Here is a 20,278-nt window from a genome sequence, read left to right as displayed (position 1 = left end):
GTCTGGGGCCAGCAGAAAAGACCCCCCGGAACCTGGGGCTAAGGGTCCAGGGCTCGGGTGGGTTTGTGGTTTGAATGAGGCCACCACCCCCAGGCTGACTTCCTGGGTTTCTCTTTCACTTTGACTTTCCCTGGGAGGGGCCATGACACCTAACTTTTTTTTCTTTTTAGTTTTTCTTGCTAAGCTTTAATGTGTTCCTGGCTGAGGACTGGGTGGCTGGGGCCCCTCCAGCAGCACAGAAGCTCGTCTGGGGCTGCCGCCCTCTTCGAGGACCTAATGGGGCAATGGGTGACCAGGCTGGTCCCCCTCCTTCTCCTCCTGCTCCCTCGGCAGGGCGGTGAGTCCCCTACCCTGGAGTCACAGCTCTTCTTGCCGGGGCGGGGGGGCTGTGTGTGTATATGTGGAGGGCTGTGGACCCGGTTGTTCCCAGGGTTGTTTCTGTGTCTCTGTGCCTCAGTCTTTCCCTCTGTCAAATGTGAGCTGGATAATCATAGATTCTGATGTCAGACTTGGGCATCTCCCTTCTGGTCTTGATTTTGTCTTCTGTGGAGTGGGCTGAAGCTCTGAATCGTTCCCACATCCCAGAGTTTAATGAGAAATAGCTAAGGAAGGGGTAAAGACCAAGTATATATGTAATATATATATATAAAATATAGTGTTATGTACCCAGTGTATGTAATATACATACTCTCTCTCCATCTTGTGGAATCGAATGGGAAGGGACCCAGCCCCCAGCAGATGACTAGATTTGGACTCTCATCCCAGCTCTGCTGTTGCATGACCTCGAGCAACTTCTTTGTGCCTCAGTTTCCCTCTCCGTAAACTGGAGATCGGCAAAGTTTCAGGGCTTTTAGAGGTCAGGCAGGGCTGGAGGCCAGCAAAAGGGAGAGGTACAGGAGACCCTGGATTGCTTTAGAGGAGCGGCCCGAGAGCTGGATGGGTGGGTGGATGGGTGGATGGAAGAATGGATGGACGGGTGGGTGGGTGGAAAGATGGATGGCTGAATAGATGAGTGGATGGGTGGATGGATGAATGGATGGATGGAAATGTGGATGGGTGGGTGGGTGCAAGGATGGGAAAGTGGGCAGGTGCATGGATGGTCACTGGGCAAGCCCCCCTCCCCTGCAGTGAAAGGCTGAGACTGTCATTATCTCTTCATTGCCTTTGCAGCTGAAGCCTGTGGCACCACGGGGTGCTGTTTTCAGGATCCGCCGTATCCGGATGCAGACTCAGGTCTGGGGCAGTTCCCCATCGTGGGAGGAAGGGGTTGTACTGGGCTCTGACTGACCCGTCCTGAGCAGCCACTCCCTCAGCTCCCTCCTGCCCAGCCAAAGACTGGGGTCTCAGGAGCCCCAACCCGACAGCCTGATGGCCCGTCCTCACCAAACTCAGGTGTCCTGGAGCAGTCACCTCTGTAAGCCTCATCTACTCCGTAAGCCTCATCTGCTCCCTAACCAAGTCGCAGGACTGGTGTCTGTATCCGTCCTGATTGGTCAGCATGTGGGGCTAAGCAGCTGTTAAACATTTTGAAGTTGCTGCGAGGCAAGCATTGCTGGGACATTCATGCTTGTAACAAACTCACTAATCTGCCACTGGGCAAGGCGTTTCATCTATTCTTTTGTTCAAGAAATATTTACCAAGCACATACTACGTTCAGACACAGTTCTAGACATGAAGGAATCAGCTGCGAGCCCAGCTGTCCTCCTGGGATCACAGCCTAGTGCAGGAGGTGGGCAAGAGGCACACAAATGCATATCCTGAATACAATGACGTGGTATGAAAAAAACAGAGCAGGGTGAGGGATGGAGAGGGAGGGGGCTGCTTCAAATATCCTAGTGCTTGAGGAGGTGACACTGAAGGAGAAATTGGAATGTCAAGATCTGGGGCAAGGACATTTCAGGCAGAGGGCATAGCACATGCAAAGGTCCTGAGGTAGAAGTGAGCCTGGTGTGTTTGAGGACCAGTGAGGAGGCTGAAGTGGCTGGAGGAGGAGGTGCAAAGGAGATGGCAGGAGACAGGAGGGAAGAGCACAGGAAGGTGCTGGAAGTCACAGCGTGCTTAGGCTGAGGTGACACCGGATTGCATAAGTGTCACAAAGATTCCTCTCTGGGGTGTGTCAGTTTGAGGACCCCGCCCCCCCCCCACTCTAATCTGTTCTCAAACCTCCAGGCTTAGCTTCGGGCCCCCGAGACCTAAACTGCTACCGGATACTCAGCAACGCTGGTTACGAATGTTCCTGGGAATATGAGGGCCCCGCAGCTGGGGTCAGCCACTTCCTGAGATGCTGGTGAGGATCCTGCCTTTGCTCCTGACCCCCTGCCTCTACTCTCAGATGTATGACCTCGGCAGTGTCTTTGCCTCTTCCTGGGCCTCAGTTTCTCATGTCAGAAGGGAGGGTTGGGGATGTGTGTTGTGGGGTCAGTATGGGTGGGTGTCCAGTTTGGGCGGCAATTAGGATCCCTGTGGTCCTTGCTTCATCCTCACCCTGTGACTTACTCATCCATTTATTCATTTCTTCCTTCTCTCTGTGGCAGCCCATGTTAGGAGACTCTGGGATCCTCCAAATCCCTTAGTCCCAAGTTGATCCCTAAGAAACCCCCAGGCTGGGGAGCGGGAGTAAAGGGGGAGGAAAAGGATACTGGGATGTGATGCACATCATCTGCTGTGACCGCTGAGACTCAGTACGAACACCCTCCTTCCCGCAGCCTCAAGCCTGGGCGCTGTTGCTACTTTGCCGCAGGCTCAGCCACCAAGCTGCAGTTCTCCGACCAGGATGGCATATCCGTGCTCCACGCTGTCACTCTCTGGGTGGAATCCCGGGCTGCCAACTGGACAGAGAAGTCCCCCAACATTACCCTGAAGCTCTACAGCTCAGGTCAGCACCCTGTTCTCCTCCTCCCCACTACCACTTCCTCACCCAGAGAAGCCTCTGGTCCCCAAGCCTAGACCTTGGGGGAATTTTTGGTCCCTGGCAAGGGGCTGGATGCTGCCAGCTGTTTTTACATCCAACTCTGTCATGTAACCTGGCAGAGTCTTTCATGGTCCCCTTACGGATCCCCTACTGATGAACATTTAGGTAGCTTCCGGTTTCTCCTTGATACTGTAATGTGGCCAAGACCCTGTTGGGTCTTATAGGTTTTTTTTTTTTTTCTTCTTGCTGCATTGGGTCGTCATTGCAGTGTGCGGGTTTCCTCTAGTTGCAGAGCATGGGGGCTACTCTTTGTTGCGGTTCGTGGGCTTCTCATTGCGGTGGCTTCTCTTGTTGGTGGAGCACGGGCATTAGGTGCGCAGGCTTGAGTAGTTGCAGCACACGGGCCCAGTAGTTGTGGCTCGCACGCTCTAGAGCGCAGGCTCAGTAGTTGTGGCGCACGGGCTTAGTTGCTCTGCGGCACGTGGGATCTTCCCGGGCCAGGGATCGGACCCGTGTCCCCTGTATTGGCAGGTGGATTCTTAACCACTGCGTCACCAGGGAAGTCCCCCGTGTTCGGTCTTTAAAATCTGTTTTCACGAATCAATAACATATACTTAGTTTATACTCGTTGAACTGCTACTGTGTGCCATGCTCAGTCATCGGGGACATGGGCAAGGCCAATGGAGGTCATAGCACAGGGCTGGGACAAGGGTGAGATCAATGAGGCACCCTCCTTGGCCACAAAATGTTATGGGGATGCCAAAAAACCTCAGGAATCATTATAAACCATATCATGGTGCAACTTTTCTTTTTAAATATTTATTTATTTATTTATTTGGCTGTGCTGGCTGTTAGTTGTGGCACACAGGATCTTTGTTGTCACATGAGGGTTCTTTGTTGCAGCATGCAGGATCTTTTAGTTGCAGCATGCATGTGGGATCTAGTTCCCTGACCAGGGATCGAACCCAGGTCCCCTGCATTGGGAGTGCGGAGTATTGACCACTGGACCACCAGGGAAGTCCCATGATGCAACATTAAAAAAAATCAATATTAACGCAAAAAAAAAAAAGCTATGACAAATCAAATATCAGATTTTTTTTTTTTTTGGCCTTGCTGCACAGCACGCGGGATCTTATTTCCCCGACCAGGGATCGAACCCACAACCCCCACAGTGGAAGTGCAGAATCCTAACCACTGGACCACCAGGGAATTCCCCAGAACTTCAAATAAAGACAGGATCTGACCCTGTATTTGTACAACCTTGCCTCACTCTCCTCACTCTAATCTCAACCCTGTCCCTGCCTTCATGGAGCCCAGATTCACGTAGGGTAATGGACAAGGCATGATCATTACACATGATGAGATACTGCTGGGAGGTCAGGGAGGGCTCCAGCTCAAGGATGAAAAAGATCCAGTAGGAATAAAGATGGGGACGTGTGGATACAGCAAAACAGAGGATACAGCAAGTGCAAAGACCCTGAGCTAGAAGCAGGCACAGCATGACCGAGATGCAGAAAGCATGATAGATGTCTCTCCTCAGGCCAGGCTCCTTGAAGTGGGGTTAAAAAGTTAATAAGATTTCCCTAATAGTCCTTCAGAAAAAAATAGAATCAGTTCATTACCCTCTCATCAGCAATTTACAAAAGTGCCTGTCTCACCACAGCCTTGCCAGCAATGAGTATTAATATTTTAAAGACACCTTCACTAATAGGATCCTGTGTATAAATCTTAACTCTTTGACCCATAGAACCCCAGGCTTAGATGGGACCTGTAGAGGTGTCCCTGATTCAAATTTTGGGAGCTTGGTGGGTTACTATGGGCCAGGAGGTTGATGGGAAGAATTTCCAGAATTTTCAGGACCAACAGCTCACACACATGCCGGCTTCCCCTTCCCAACCCCCAACTCTGCTTCCAGTTAAATACGACCCTCCCCCACGAAACATCAAGGTGTCCAGGTCAGCGGGGCAGCTGCTCATGGAGTGGGAGACCCCAGCCCACCAAGATGGTGCTGAGGTACAGTTCCGGCACCGGACACCTGGCAGCCCATGGAAGTTGGTGAGTTTATTCCCCAGATCAGGGGTTCGCACAGGCACAGGGCACCCTCACACCTCTCCCATCAGTTTTGCAATCTCTGTATCTATCACCCTTCCCACCTGGCCTCCACTCTTGCCCCATGTTTAGCCTCTGGGTCTCTCTGACATGAAGATCTGATTGTGATCTCCCTTGCTCACACACCCTCCATGGCTCCCCACTACCCTCAGTAAGGCATCCTTATCTTCAGCTGGCCCTAGGTTCTCTCACTTGCCTCATGCTTCCTCTGGCCCCTTTTTGAATGGCCATCATTCTTTGCCCATGCCCTGGGTTTCCAGCCTCTTTGCCTTGGTATATGCAGTTCCTTCCACCTACATGCCCTCCTCTCCACCTGAGCACATGTGAATCCAACCCACCTTCAGTCTCCAGCTCAAGGGCTACCTCTTCCAGGAAACTACCTTTCCACCATCCCTCCCTCCCGCCCTCCTTTCCTTTTTTTTTTTTTCCTAGGCCATGCTGTGTGGCATGTATGTGGGGTCTTAGTTCCCCGACCAGGGACTGAACCCCTGCCCACTGCATTGGGAGCACAGAGTCTTAACTGGACCGCCAGGGAAGTCCCTCCTTTTTAAAATTCAGATGTAACTGACATACAAAATTATATTAGTTTCAAGTGTACAACATGATTTGATATTTGTATGCATTGTGAAATTATCACTACAATAAGCCTGTTTAACATCCATCACCACACAGGCATGTTCCAGATTTTGCTTCTTGTAATGAGAACTTTTTTTTTTTTTTTTTTTTTTTTTGCGGTACGCAGGCCTCTCACTGTTGTGGCCTCTCCCGTTGCGGAGCACAGGCTCCGGACGCGCAGGCCCAGCGGCCATGGCTCACGGGCTTAGCTGCTCCGCGGCATGTGGGATCTTCCCGGACCAGGGCACGAACCCGTGTCTCCTGCATCGGCAGGTGGATTCTCAACCACTGTGCCACCAGGGAAGCCCAGTAATGAGAACTTTTAAGATCTACTCTCTTAGCAACTTTTCAGACAATACAGTTCAGTATTGTTAACTATAGTCACCATGCTGTACATTACATCCCCAGGACTTATTTATTTTATATTGATAACTTTGTACCTTTTGACCACCTTCACCCATTTCGCCCACCTGCTACCCCTCACCTCAGGCAACCGCTACTCTGTTCTCTGTACCTATGAGTTTGGTTTTTTGTTTGTTTTAAATTCACTTGTAAGTGAGGTCATACGGTATTTGTCCTTCTCTGTCAGACTTATTTCACTCAGCATAATGCCGTCAAGGACTATCCATGTTGCAAATGGCAGGATTTCCTTCTTTTCATGGCTAAATAATATTCCACTGATACATGTACCACATTTTCTTTATCCATTCATCCATCGATGGACACTAAGATTGCTTTCACATCTTGGCTGCTGTAAATAACGCTGCAGTGAACATGAAGGTGCATGTATCTTTTCCAATCAGTGTTTTGCTTTTCTTTGGATACTCAGAAGTGGTATTGCTGGATGATATGGTAGCTCTATTTTTAATATTTTGAGGAACTTGCCCTCTGTTTTCCATAGTGGCTGCTGCAATTTACATCCCCACCAACAGTCCACAGGGTTCCCTTTTCTCCACATCCTCGCCAACAATTGTTATCTCTTGTCTTTTTGATGGTAACCATTCTGACGGGTGTGAGGTGAGATCTCATTGTGATTTTGATTTGCATTTCCCTGATGATTAGTGATGTTGAACACATTTTCATGTACCTGTTGGCCATCTGTATGTCTTCTTTGGACCTTCATTCATGTTTCAGCTACTCTATTCTCCCCTCTGTCCCCTGCAGGCAGGGCAAGCCTAGGCTTGCAAGAAACCTCAGCCCTGACCAAGTCCCCAAGGAGTCCCTGGTTTGGGAGAGACAGAGACCCCCCCCCAGCTTCTGAATTGTGGTGTCTCCCCCTCCCTCAGCCTGGGAGCATCTTTCCTTTTCTTTCGTTATGCGTCTATAGCCATCTTTTTTTTTTTTTTTTTCCTTTTCTTTCGTCTGGGAGCATCTTGAGTCCAGGGAGTTGCCTCAGTTTGGGCCCCATCTTCCCTCCAAATGTTGTGCCCCTCCCTGAGCCTCAGTTTTCCCATCAAGTGAATGGGTTCAGATCAGTCAGAGGCAGGTGACATGGGACTTCTGCTGGGGAGGGGCATCTCTTTACTTTTTTTTTTTTTTTTTTTTTTTTTTTTTGCGGTACGCGGGTCTCTCACTGTCGTGGCCTCTCCCGTTGCGGAGCACAGGCTCTGGACACGCAGTCTCAGCGGCCATGGCTCACGGGCCCAGCCGCTCCGCGGCATGTGGGATCTTCCCGGACCGGGGCACGAACCCGTGTCCCCTGCATCGGCAGGCAGACTCTCAACCACTGCACCACCAGGGAAGCCCCATCTCTTTACTTTTTATCTCCAGCCCCCTAACACACTCTGCAGTGGACCCTCTCAGCCCCCCTTTGCAGATGAGGAAACTGAGGCTCAGGATGTCCAGGGACCTCTCAGCATCAGCCGGGGAGTGTGGGGCTAGCTGGGTCCTAAACTTGCCTCTCCTCATCCACGACACCACAGACAGATAGGTTTTGTCTCTTAAAATATTTTTTAAGGAAATTATAAAAATATAATTTTGCCTCCTAAAATAATTATTTTAAAAAAATTTTCGGCCTCGACACACGGCTTGTGGGATCTTAGTTCTCTGACCAGGGATTGAACCCAGGCCCCGGAAGTGAAAGTGCCAAGTCCTAACCACTGGACCGCAAGGAAATTCACCCAAATACGTCTTTAAAAAAAAATTTGTTTTTATTTTGGAATAATCTTAGATTTTCAGAAAACTTACAAAGAAGTACATAGAGCCTTCACCCAGCTTCCCCACAGGTTAATGGCTTTCGTTCCCAATTCTGTCTGTCACTGGTCCCTAGCTATGAACTAAACTCCAGAGTTTATTTGGATTATCACCCGCTTTTCCAAGAATGTCCTCTGTCTGTTCTCAGATCCAATCCAGGGTTCCATGTTGCATATAGCAAACTAATTGTTGAAATTTTCAAAACAGCTAGAATTTTCAACATCCAAATGTAAAACAATGTATAAATATGGTCTTGTTTTAGGGCGACTGTGGACATCAGGATGATGCTGGCTTCGGTGAGAATAATAGTGACAACGACAGCAGTAGCAAGTTAGCATTAATTAGGCACCCACTGTGTGCTAGGCCCAGTGCTAAATTCTCTGTAGGCTTGTTTGCACCTCCTTGTAGTTCAGTATTGGATTATTCCCATTTCACAGGTGAGGAAACAAAGGCTTGGGCTTATGAAGCCTTTGGCCAAGTTCACATCCCTAGTAGGTGGCCTTGCTGAGACTTGAACTCCAGACAGTAGAAGAAGTGGGTGATCCTTGAGACCCCAAGAGCACAGGACCTGGCCTATTCTGGCTGTGTCCCCAGGGTCCGGCACATGATTAGCTCTCAATAAGTGCTTGTACACAGTTGGCACTCAATAAGTGCGTGTGCACAGTTGGAGCTTAATATGTGCATGATCGCTAGATGACCAGTGCCAAGCCCTGGGCGCTCCCGGCTTTGGGACAGCCCCTTTGCTTGATGTTTGATCTGCTTCCTCCCAGAGTCATGCCTCTGCGCCTTGGAGATGGACACGGCCCAGGAATTCCAGCTGCGGCGACGGCTGAGGCCGAGGGTCCCCGGAGGTCCCTGGAGCAGCTGGAGCAGCCCTGTGTGCATCCCCCCTGGTGAGAGCACCCTGCACCACAGGAAGGGAGACAGGCGTTAGAAAGATGGTAGTGGTATTAGAAATAAGGTGGTGAGTGTTAGCAATAAGGTGATGGATGTTAGAAATAAGGCTGCCGAAGAAATTAGGGAAAATTAGTGCAAGGCGGCAGGGCAGTGGGCAAGTTTCACTTTGTAAACTGTGGCAAATCCATAATAAAAAGAAAACATTTATCAGTCTTTCTCTCCTTCCAATTAGTTTGGTGGGTTTTGTTCTTTGAAAGCCGAACAAGCAGCTGATGGGTGCAAGTGGCTGTGTCGTGAAGGCAGATTTTCCCAAATGACACAGGAAGCTGGAGCCAGGGCAGTTCCAGAGTGGAGACGTGGCCCGAGGTGGGGGTAGGAGGGAGAGATGGGGGGGTTGACTGTCAAGATTTGTCCCCCTACCCTTTGAGCTGGAGCTTCCTCCTGCCTACCCAAGTGCGTATGCTGGGAAACAACTCTGATGGCTGTTTTCAGATTTTTCTTTTTAATTGTAGTAAAAAAAGACATAATATAAAATTTGCCATTTTAACCATTTTTAGCCAGTTGCATTAAGTATATTCACATTGTCATGGAGTGGATCTCCATGTTTGCAGATTTTGAAAACTACTTAACGACCCATGGAATCCTGTGTTTCATGGGAGGGAAGGAAAAGGTCCCAGGTCCCCATCCAGGGTCTGCAGGATGTTGTGAGCAAGGGCCCCGCCCCCAGTGTCACTGTCTTGCTGTCTCATTGCAGAACCACCCCCACAGGCCAAGGTGAGGTTCTCGGTGGAGCAGCTCCGCCCAGATGGGAGGAGGCAGGTGACCTTGCATGAGCAGGTAATGGGACCATCGCAGGCCTGTGGGGTGGCCTGAGGACAGAGAGAAGGAGACAAGAGGCTGGAGTGGAAGTGCTTAAAAGGAGGGAGATGAGCCGTGGAGGTGGTAGGGACCGGAAGGACTGTGGGTTGAACTCTGAAGGTAATGGGGAACCATGGAGGGTGTGTGAGCAGAGGAAGGATATGGCTGGACTCAGGTGTTCACAGGCTCCCTCTGGCAGCCATTGGGGGAGCAGGTTTTGGGGGGCTCACGTGGAAGCTGGAAGGCCAGGAAGGAATTGACTCTGCTGGTCTGGATGGGAGATGATTTTTTTGAAGTCCCCCAAACAACTCATTAAGTACAGTCGAATGAACCCATTTTCCAGAGGAGGAAACTGAGGTGCAGAGGGGAAATCCCCTGCCTGAGTCGGGGCAAACTCACCATACATTTCAACCCCTGGCTTCACCATAATTGATTCTGCCAGGTCCCCAGTGGGCTGGCACGATAAAGCTGTAGTGAAGCTCCTTCTTTTCCTAGGTTTCCTATAATTTGACTTCCTTTTCTTAGGAAAAATTTCCAGGCTTGCAGTAACTGGGTCCAAAGACAGAAGCATTTTTTTTCCTCTGGCTTTCAGTGGGTTTTGCCAAATTATTCCCCCCTCCCCCTAAACCAATGAGCAGTGGATCTGTCAGTCTCCTAGCAGCCTTGCCAGCACTGAGGTTGACTTTTTTTTTTTTTTTTTTGCGGTACGCGGGCCTCTCACTGTTGTGGCCTCTCCCGTTGCGGAGCACAGGCTCCGGACGCGCCGGCTCAGCGGCCATGGCTCACGGGCCCAGCCGCTCCGCGGCGTGTGGGATCTTTCCCGGACCGGGGCACGAACCCGCGTCCCCTGCATCGGCAGGCGGACTCTCAACCACTGCGCCACCAGGGAAGCCCGAGGGTGACCATTTAAAAAAAATTTTCATACATGTCATCAGCTGTGGCCCGTGGATGAGCCTGTGCTCGTGGGCAGCATCCTGATGTCAACCCACGGGGACGATGTGCACGTTCAGGTCCCCACAAACCATCTCTCACACTCACAACAGCTGCCCCGGCTGGAGCTTCCGGAAGGCTGCCTCGGTCCCGACTCAGGCATGGAGGTGACCTACCATGTCCACCTGCATATGCTGTCCTGCCCATGTAAGGCCAAGGCCACGAGGACTCTGCGCCTGTGGAAAAAGCTAATGCTCTCGGGTGCCGCCTATGACCTGACTGTCGTTTCCCGGAATCGCTTTGGCCTTGGTCCCAACCAGACATGGCACATTCCTGCCTACACCCACTCAGGTGCCTTTGGCTGGGCAGTGGGGGGACCCCTTGGAGCTGAGCATGTACTCTGAGCCTCAGCTAGACTAGGGTGAAGCAAGTGAGGCACAAAAATGTAATGTGGTGTCTCATTTAGGAGTGTGTAAAGTCAGTATTCAAAATGCATAGCATTAAGAAATGCATAGCGTTATAGTGTAATAGTTAAAAAAATTCTCACTGGCAAACTGTGGCCCAGGCAAAACACTTGTTTTTGTAAATAAAGTTTTATTGGGACCAGGGCCGAGATCAGGGTGTGGCAAGCAAGGCAGGGTCGTGCAAATACAGGGTTGATCCTGTCTTTATTCAAAATCTAGACATTTTGTTCATTTTATATACATGTATACATATAGTAAATATATACATATATTTATACATGATGAAAAAATCAATGGCGATGATGTGGATAAAAGGGAACCTTCATACACTGTTGGCAGGAATGTAAATTGGTGCAGCCACTATGGAAAACAGTATGGAGATTCCTCAGAAAATTAAGACTAGAACTACCATATGATCCAGCAATTCCACTTCTGGGTATTTATCCAAAGAAAAAGAAAACATAATTGGAAAAGATATATGCACCCCTATGTTCATTGCAGCGTTATTCACAATAGCCAAGATATGGAAACAACCTAAGTGCCCATCAGTGGATGAATGGATGAAAAAGATGTGGTGCATGTATACAATAGAATACTACTCAGCCATAAAAAAGAATGAAATGTTGCCATTTGCGACAACATGCGTGGACCTTGAGGATATTATGCTTAGTGAAACAATTCAGCTGGAGAAAGACAAATACCCTATGATTTCACTCAGATGTAGAATATAAAAACCAACCAACCAGCCAACCAAACAAACAAACCAACAAACAACTGACTGACTAAATAAATGGACAAACCAAAACTAATACATAGATATAGAGAACGGATTAGTCGTTACCAGAGGGGAAGAAGCAGGGGGAGGCGAGGGGTAAAGGAGATCAACTGTATGGTGACAGATGGAAACTAAATTTTTCATGGTGAGCACACAGTCGGGTATTCAGAAGTCGAAATATAATGTTGTACACATGAAACGTTTTTATTGTTATAATATTATAATCCAGCATTACCTCAAAAAAATAAATCTAAAATTTTAAAATTAAGGTTTACATGTATGTATATAAACATAACGTATTTTACTGAGGTAAAGTGCACGTATCAAAGTGAAACATTTTAACAAGTACAATTTGGTGCAGTAATTACATTCACATCACCTCTGTTTCGTTCCAGAACCTTTTCATCACGCCCAAGAGGAGACCCCATCCCCCTTAGCAGTCACTCCCCATCCCCCTTCCCCAGCCCCTGACAATCACCAATCTGCTTTCTGTCTCTGTGGATTTGCTAGCTCTGGACATGTCACAGAAATTAATCATATACTATGTGACCTTTTGTGTCTGGCTTCTTTCACTCAGCCTGATGGCTTCAAGATTCATCCACATTGTAGCATGCATCAGTGCTTCACTCCTTTTCATGGCTGAGTAATATTCCACCGTGTGGATGGGCCACATTTTGTTTACCTGTCTTTCCACTGACGGACATTTGAGCTGTTCCCATTGTCTGGCAGCCATGAATAGTACTCAGTACATATTTTTAGGTTCATTTTGATCTTTTAAAAAATATTGCATTAGAAGAGTGTTGATCTTGGTGACTGAGTTATTTGGCGCCTCCTTAATTTCATGCCCGAGATAAGTGCCCTGCTTGCTTCACCTTAGTCCTGATCTGCTGAGCACCCAACTGGGCTGTTAGGAAGATGCCCATTTCAGAGATGAGATGACTGAGGCTCAGACAGATGAAGCCACTTGCCAGGGTGGCACAGCAGCAAGTCTGTCAGCTCCTGGTCTGGTGTGGGCCATGGCCTCGCTATGTGACCTTGGGCTGGTGGCTCTCCAGCTTCGAGCCTCAGTTTTTTTTATCATTGGGATGGTCATGGTCCCACTTTGTGGGAAAGTGGCGCCTGTAAAATGCTCGGCACTGGCCCGGCACATACAGTCGGAACTCAATAAATGATAGTTATTGTCCCTCGAATTGGAAGCAGTACCCACCTCTCAGGTTGGTACAGGTGCCCTTGCTGTAGGGATTGGGAGAGATGAGCCCAGCGGGCTGAGTGGGTCTGTCCTCGGGGCTCTGAGCTCTGGTCCAGCCGGGAGGTTCCTCCTCCACCACAGCCACCCACCGCTGGGCAAGGTGGGTGGTGGGTGGCCAGGCATCTGCTGGGCCAGGAGATGCCCACTAGCCTGACAGGGTAGTAGTGGCAGCATAGGGGAGCATTGACTGTGGGCATCCTGGCAGGGAACCCACAGTCAGGCTGGGGGAGGACTCGATTCATTCAAACAGCCCCTGCTGTCCCCACGGTGCTCAGCCCCCATCCTGGAAGCACCCAGCGTACGGAGACAGAGCCAGATACAGACACTCCTGGCCCTGGGGGGTTAGAGCTTGTCGAGAGGGTGGGATGGGGCTATAGGAGCCTTGGGTTGGGGGGGGAGCATGAGGCAGCTATTCTGATGTGCCTCCCTTGTCTTCTTCCAGAACCAGGGGTTCTGAATATTAGTACCGGAGCCAACAGGACCACCATGCATTGGCCAGCCCGAGCCCAGGGCGTGACGTACTGCATTGCGTGGCAGCCCCAGGGCCAGGACGAGAGCCTTGCCACCTGCACCCTGACGGCACCCCAGGACCGGAACCCTGCTGGAATGGGTACCGTAATATCGGTTGCCCTGCATCCTCCATTAGAGCTCCTGGTCAGCTTAAACCTACAGGCATCATCCATGTGGGGTGTCTGAGGCCCAGAGAGGTCTTGCCACTTGCTCAAGGTCACACAGAGGTGGGGACAGGCCAAGACAGACCCTCCCACTCATGCAGGTCTGGAGCTTCCTGCTGGGATCCTGGGGTGTCAGGGCTCAGCCCTGGGAAAGTCACGCCCCAGCGGGTAATGAATCTCACATCCCAGGGTGTTTGTTAAACATTCACCCCTACCAGGAAAGGTGGCAGCTAGCAAGATGCAGGTGGCAAATTAATGAGGCCTCTGGAGGGAAAGGGTGGGTGCCAAATGGCCCAAGCAGCCTCTCACTCTCTGACGTGGTCTTGGCCGGGGCCCCAGGAAGCCTCAGTCTCAGCCTGTCCCTCGAAGAGCTCCCAGCCAGGGGAGACAGAGCTGGATGCAGACACCCCGGCACCATAGAGTAGGAGCTCTGCTGGAGGGGGTGGGGACGGGGTGGGAAGGGGCCTGAGGATGGAATCCTGGAGGAGGGGACATTGGTGCAAGGGCTTTGAAGCATGTGTAGGAGTGCTCTAAGAGTTCCTGGCAGATGGCACAGGTGCGGAGGTTGGGACACAATCTATTTACTGGTCTGGCCCTTGCTAATTCTTCTAGCGACGCACAGCTTGAGCCAAGCATCTGGGGCAATGTGGCAGAAGGAGTGTTACCGCATCACTATCTTTGCCTCTGCACACCCGGAGAAGCCCACCTCGTGGTCCACTGTCTTGTCCACCTACCACTTTGGAGGCAATGGTGAGTGGACCAAACCTGCAGGGTGGTCTCCCCAGGGGACTCGGCAGTGTCCTTGGGTATCAGGAAGGGGGAATACCATTTAGAGGCACCTACTGCATATCAGGCCCCGGCCAGAAGCCAGACACATAGAAGTCAGCTCAGTCAACTCTTAAGATACTCCGAGAGGCATTGCACCATTATATAGTAAGAAAGCTGAGGCTCAGAGAGGGGAAGTGATGACACCAAGGGTGGTGGAACTGGGATACAAACCCAGACACAGCTGACTGTGTGGCCAAGGTTCCCTGGGTCTCCGGACAGTAGCAGGCTGGGCAGGCAGGAAGTACTCAACCAGCACCCTTGGAGCTGACCGTGGTAAAGGATGTTGGTTGCAGCCTCAGAGGCCGGGAGCCCACAACATGTGTCTGTAAAGAAACTCAGCCAGGATTCAGTGTCCGTGGACTGGACACCATCTCTGCTGAGCACCTGCCCCGGCGTCCTGAAGAAGTACGTTGTGCGCTGCCAGGATGAGGCCAGCAACCAAGTATCCGGTACGTGAGGCAGCACAGGCCTGGCCTGGCTCCGGGCTTGAGTTCTGCCTTGCTGTGTGACCCTGGGCACCTCACTGTCCCTCTCTGGGCCTTGGTTTTCACACCCCTGGAACAATAGAGCTGGACTCAAGGGTCTTGACTGGCCCTTTAGATGACAAGTCCCATGGAGCGGGGATGACTGTCTCCATTCCACAGATGCGGAAGCTGAGGCCAGGAGAGGGATTCACCTGCCCAAAGGTGAAACCAGCTTGGATTTGAGCTCAGTTAGGTGCCCCGTCCTGCCCCATAGGAGGGAAAGAAATGAGGATGTACAGGGCAGGTCTCACCAGGGCTGGAACTTCCTGTCATTTCCCACATTGGGAGCCTCTTCCTCCCCACTGGGTAACATATCCTTGCAAGAATACAGCCTCGCCCATCCATCTCCTTCAGCCACAGGCCAGCCCGCCAAGACCATGAGTTTATGTCCTGCCATCCCTCCTCGAGCCCAGCACAGGGGCGGGAGGCGGGGGTAGTGGGGAGGCGGGTGGAACGGGCGCTGCTCCGGCATCAGACATAGACATTCTTCCATCAGCTTGGTCACCCTCCGTTGTTTAGAGGGGGTAAATGAGGCCAAATGGGAGTCGGTGACTTGTTCACAGTGGCACAGCTGGAAGCAGCCCATTTGCTGAAAACCAGTTTGCCAAAAGTCAAATTGCTGAAGATTTATGCACCAAATGCCCATTTGGCCAAATGTACCAACTTCCCTGAAACTTCTTTTGAAGAATATTCCTCTTGAATATTTACAACGAATATGGATTTAGGGTTCTAGGAATTTTTCTTCTGTATGACAGCCAACAACTGTATTCTCATTTTAAAGAATTTTATGGGGTGCTTTATTTTTTAAAAGTCATCCAAGGGCTTCCCTGGTGGCACAGTGGTTGAGAGTCCGCCTGCCAATGCAGGGGACGCGGATTCGTGCCCCGGTCCGGGGAGATCCCACATGCCACAGAGCGGCTGGGCCCGTGAGCCATGGCCGCTGAGCCTACGCTCCACAACAGGAGAGGCCACAACACTGAGAGGCCCACGTACCGCAAAAAAAAAAAAAAAAGTCATCCAATTCAACAGACACTTGTTGAGATCCTACTTTGTGCTGAGGTGCTGGGTACACTCGGGGAACAACTTAGACAAAGTTAACCCTAACCTTGTCCCTAAAGATGGGAAAGAGGTGAGGGAGGAAACCATGTAGTTATCTGGCGAAAGGGTGAACCAGGCCAGGGAAACAGCCAGTGCAAAGGCCCTGAGGTTTGGGATTGAACCTGGTGCCTTTTAGGGAGCTCTGAGGAGAAGGCAGATGTGGTTGGAAAGGAGTGGGCTAGGAGCGAGTGAAGGGCAAATTGGCCAGAATTTGAGAAAAAAACAACATCATTCACTGAATATTTTGATGAAGAATATTTTCCAAATAAGTTTGACATGAATGGGTGCATTTAGGGAAGATTATTCAGCAAAATGTCTGTGAGCCCCCACTCCCACCCCCAGGGTGGAGGCCAGAGTAAAGGGGGTTTAGGGACCTACGCTGCCTCCCGCCCACAGAGCTGTCAGTGAAAGCCACAGAGACCCAGATCACCCTCCAGGGCCTGCGGGCTGCCACAGCCTACAAGGTGCAGGTTCGAGCAGACACAGCCAAGTGGCGGGGCGCCTGGAGCCAGCCCCTGCGCTTCACCATCGGTGAGTGAGGGGGCAGGCCCGGGTACTTACCCAGCATGCACTGCCCCATCCCACATGTCGGCAAGCAGTCCCGCCCTGACCCTCCATGCTTCCATTGCTTCCCATGCATCCCTCTGAGGAGAAAGTCGCAGGCTGACCTGCTCCCAACTCCTTCACCTCTGCTGCAGCTTCTCCTCATGAACCTTCTCTCACACTGCCTTTCCCTTGCAGGCCTCCCTGTCTGGAATGTTTGGTCTCCTTGTCAAACTCCTATTCATCCTTCAAAACTCAGCTCAAAAGCTCTCTCCTCCAGGAAGCCTTCCAGGCTTCCTTCTGGGCACTCCCCCCCACTGCCCCTCCTACCTGGCCTGACGCCTTGGGAGTGTGTGTGGGTGTCTGTGTGGGCTCTGCCTCCCCCAGCCTTGGGGCTCCTGGGGAAAGGAAGGGAGCAGGGGGGCTATTTATTGAGTGAATGAATGAATATGAATGAATATCTCATCACAAACATAAGGATCTGGGCTCCATTGTCTTGGGGGGTGTGGCAATGAGAGATTTGGAGGCCAGATGATCCCTGTTCCTGCCACGGTCCCTGTCTGTTGTCCTTGTTGTGAAATCTGGTCCCGAGAGAACCAGTGAGTCAGACTGGGCTTGCAGTGGGCTGGTCTGGGTCCGGGGGAGCAACCACACAGACCCTACCTGCAGGCTTTTGGAGCTACAGTCTCCTGAACACTTATTGTGTGCCAGGGCTTTATCCTGTAGTCACAGGGCAGGCGGGGTCCCACTTCACAGGGGAGGAAACTGAGGCACAGAGGGATTCACAGTATGCCAGGGGCAGCAGTGAGTTGATGGAGGGCCCGCCCCTCCCACTCCCTCCTCAATGAGAGGCAGGAGGTGGCTCTCCCCCAGCCCAAGCTCTTCTGCTTCCAGAAGTCCAGGTTTCTGAGTTGTCCGATTTGTCCATCTTCCTTGCATCTTTGGGGAGCTTCGTGAGCATCCTTCTCCTGGGAATCTTTGGGTACCTCGGCTTGAACAGGTAACTTGCACCCCTTCCCCCGAGATGATCTGTAATAGTGATAGTAAAAACTGCTCCCTGCAAGTAGGTTTTTATGTCCACCTTGGAGATGAGGAAACTGAGGCCCAGATAGTCAGGCCCAGGCATCCAGCAGTGGTGACAGTGCTGGGATTTCAATCCGGGTCTGTCAGTCTCCCATACCCCTGACCCCTTAGCCACATTCTCACTCCCTTTATTATAACCTAATGGAGATGAAAAACGTAAGTCAGAACAATGAAAACGTAAGAACGAACAGAAGCACTGACCAGTTCTCCTCCCTCCCCAGGGCTGTAAGGCACCTGTGCCCACCCCTGCCCACACCTTGTGCCAGCACTGCGGTGGAGTTCTCTGGCAGCCAGGGGAAGCAGGTAAGGGCCCCCTTTCTAATTCCAGGCCTTGTTTATTGGGTCCATATCTGGACCAGGGCTCTGAAGAGTAATGGCCATGCATTAACTCATTTTACTTTCCCCCAACCCACTGGTGCAAGGACTCCAAAAGCCAGTCCAATTTTATAGTCAGGCAAATAGAAACCCAAAGGGGAACCTCATGTGGGTCATTTACTAGTAGCAGAAACAGCACTGAAGTGAGTTCCACAAAGGAACCTGATGGAAAAAAAAATTCCAGGGTGGTGGGCTTCAGGCATGGCTGGATCCAGGAACTAGGACTCCATCTCTTTGTGGTGCTATCCTCCCTTCAGGCTTCTATCTCAGGCAGGCTCAGCCTTTCCCCTGTGGAAGCAGGGTATCCATTATTCCCATTAACTGGAGCAGAATTCTGGGACATCACTGATTGGCCCAGTTTGGGTCATATGCCCATCCCTTAGGCTATCACTAGAACCAGGGGGTAGGAGTGTTCTGATTGGCTGGGCCAGGATCACATGCCAATGGCAAGAGCTGGCGTGGGGCTACTGCCCTGCCCAACCACATCAACTAAGAGAGGAGAAGGGGCAATTTTCCAAAGAGAAATGGTGGGCCCTTCCAACTGATCCTTGAATTGGTCTCGGGTTTTAGAGAATTAAGCCAGAAGGGACCTGGTCCACTCCATCCTTGTGTGAATGGGAAATAGGGCCCTGCCCACAGCCTTGACCCCACCGTCCATCTCCAGGTTTGGCAGTGGACCAGCCCGGCAGACTTCCCGGAGGAGGTGTCCCAGCAAGAGGCCCTGGTGGTGAACATATCCTGGGACAAAGGAGAGCGAGCTGACGTGGACACAGCTGGGTTTCTCAAGGAGAAGATGGAGCTGCCTCTGGGTGCCCCTGAGCCAGCCCTGGACACGGAGCTGCCCTTGAAGGACAGGAAATGGGTGCAGGGATGCCCTGACGCTGGGACTCTGGGGCCTGGCCGGAAGGACAGTCTGGAGGACAGCCCTACTCAGGCAGCTGGACTCCTGCTGCTCCTGGGAGACCTAAGGCAGACTCCCAAACTCTGTTCCCAGGGAGAAACAGAAACATCTGCCTCCTCTTACAGATAGGAAGACCAATGATCGCAATCACGACAGTTGGTTATTAAGTGCTTATTGCATACCCAGCCCGTTCTTTCCAGACACGTGATGCCCTGAATCCCCATAACCGCCTTGAGGTACATGGCTGTCTTATTAACCTATTTCAGTGAGCCTCAGTGAGGTTCAGAGAGGGCGAGTGGCTGGCCTGTGGCCACACAACACAGGCAGGAGTCTAACCCAGGCGGAGTTAACTCAGACCCCATCCCCACTGCCCAGGCTCTGGCCTCAGTGCCCCCCACCAACACCCACTCTGTCCAGAACTGGTTGCCACATGTCCTGTGGTGGGAACCCTAGAAACCGCCATGAAGTGGGAGCTGCTACCCAGGTCCAGGGCCTGGCATCCATGGAGCAGGGCGCTGTTGGCCTGTTGGGGGTGTGTGGGATAGACTGGAGGGGGGCCCAAAGGGTCTCAGGCTGATCCCAGGGTCCTGGGCTGGGCATCCTGTCCCAGAAGCATTGGATGGGGAATCTGGGCGCAGAGTTCCTGGCTGCATTGCAGGGTCTCCAGGCTTGGGGGATCTAGGTGTGAGGAAAAGAATGGGGCCTCTAAGCATTCTGAGGGGGGCATTGGCCCCTCCCTGGCCTCAGACTCCTCCCCTATAAAATGGGGGTGAAAAAATAAAATAAAATAAAAAATGAAATGGAAACGCGGCTGCTTCTTTCACTATGGCTCATTACAAAGCCACCCATCAGTTCTGGAGGTACTTGGAGAAGTCGGGGGTGCTGGACACGCTGACCAAGGTATTGGTAGTCTTATATGAAGAACCAGAGAAACCTAATAGTGCTTTGGATTTTTTAAAACATTGCTTAGGAGCTGCTACCCCAGAAAATCTAGAAATAGAGCTGCTTCGCCTAGAATTGGCAGAAATGGAGGAGAAATATGAAGCTATTGTAGAAGAAAATAAAAAACTGAAAACAAAAGAGAAAGTTCAGTAAACTTATGGTGGAGGGGGAGAAAATACCTTACTATAAGCCAAAACATCTTTGGGAAGATGTAGATTATTGCATATCAAGTATTTGTGCAGTGCAGTTATGAATGGGATTTAAATTTTAGTTTCCCAGTAATTTTAAAGATTTATATAAAAAGAGTTT

General features: G+C 51.0%; 1 protein-coding gene across 1 annotated transcript; it reads left to right on the top strand.

Moving 5' to 3' along the window:
• The first annotated feature begins 193 nt into the window (after nt 1–193).
• IL12RB1 (interleukin 12 receptor subunit beta 1) lies at nt 194–19,799 on the top strand. The gene is made up of 16 exons (XM_059062501.2): nt 194–337; nt 1,171–1,233; nt 2,170–2,287; nt 2,706–2,875; nt 4,827–4,966; nt 8,091–8,124; nt 8,599–8,721; nt 9,480–9,562; nt 10,627–10,864; nt 13,444–13,611; nt 14,288–14,425; nt 14,797–14,952; nt 16,522–16,656; nt 17,563–17,668; nt 17,973–18,054; nt 18,791–19,799. Exons 1-16 carry the CDS (start codon nt 277–279, stop codon nt 19,154–19,156), a joined length of 2,181 nt encoding a protein of 726 aa, XP_058918484.1. The 5' UTR covers nt 194–276; the 3' UTR covers nt 19,157–19,799.
• The last annotated feature ends 479 nt before the right edge of the window (nt 19,800–20,278 follow it).

Source organism: Kogia breviceps, chromosome 4 (genome assembly GCF_026419965.1).
Source record: "Kogia breviceps isolate mKogBre1 chromosome 4, mKogBre1 haplotype 1, whole genome shotgun sequence".
NCBI lineage: Eukaryota > Metazoa > Chordata > Mammalia > Artiodactyla > Physeteridae > Kogia > Kogia breviceps.
Note: the sequence above shows the minus strand (reverse complement) of the source record. Positions and strands in the feature narration are given on the sequence as shown.

Coding starts and splice junctions, on each gene's coding strand:
- IL12RB1 (XM_059062501.2), top strand. CDS start 277: ATGGGGCAATGGGTGACCAGGCTGGTCCCCCTCCTTCTCCTCCTGCTC. Junction 338..1,170: donor CCTGCTCCCTCGGCAGGGCG/GTGAGTCCCCTA, acceptor TTGCCTTTGCAG/CTGAAGCCTGTGGCACCACG. Junction 4,967..8,090: donor CTGGCAGCCCATGGAAGTTG/GTGAGTTTATTC, acceptor GTCTTGTTTTAG/GGCGACTGTGGACATCAGGA.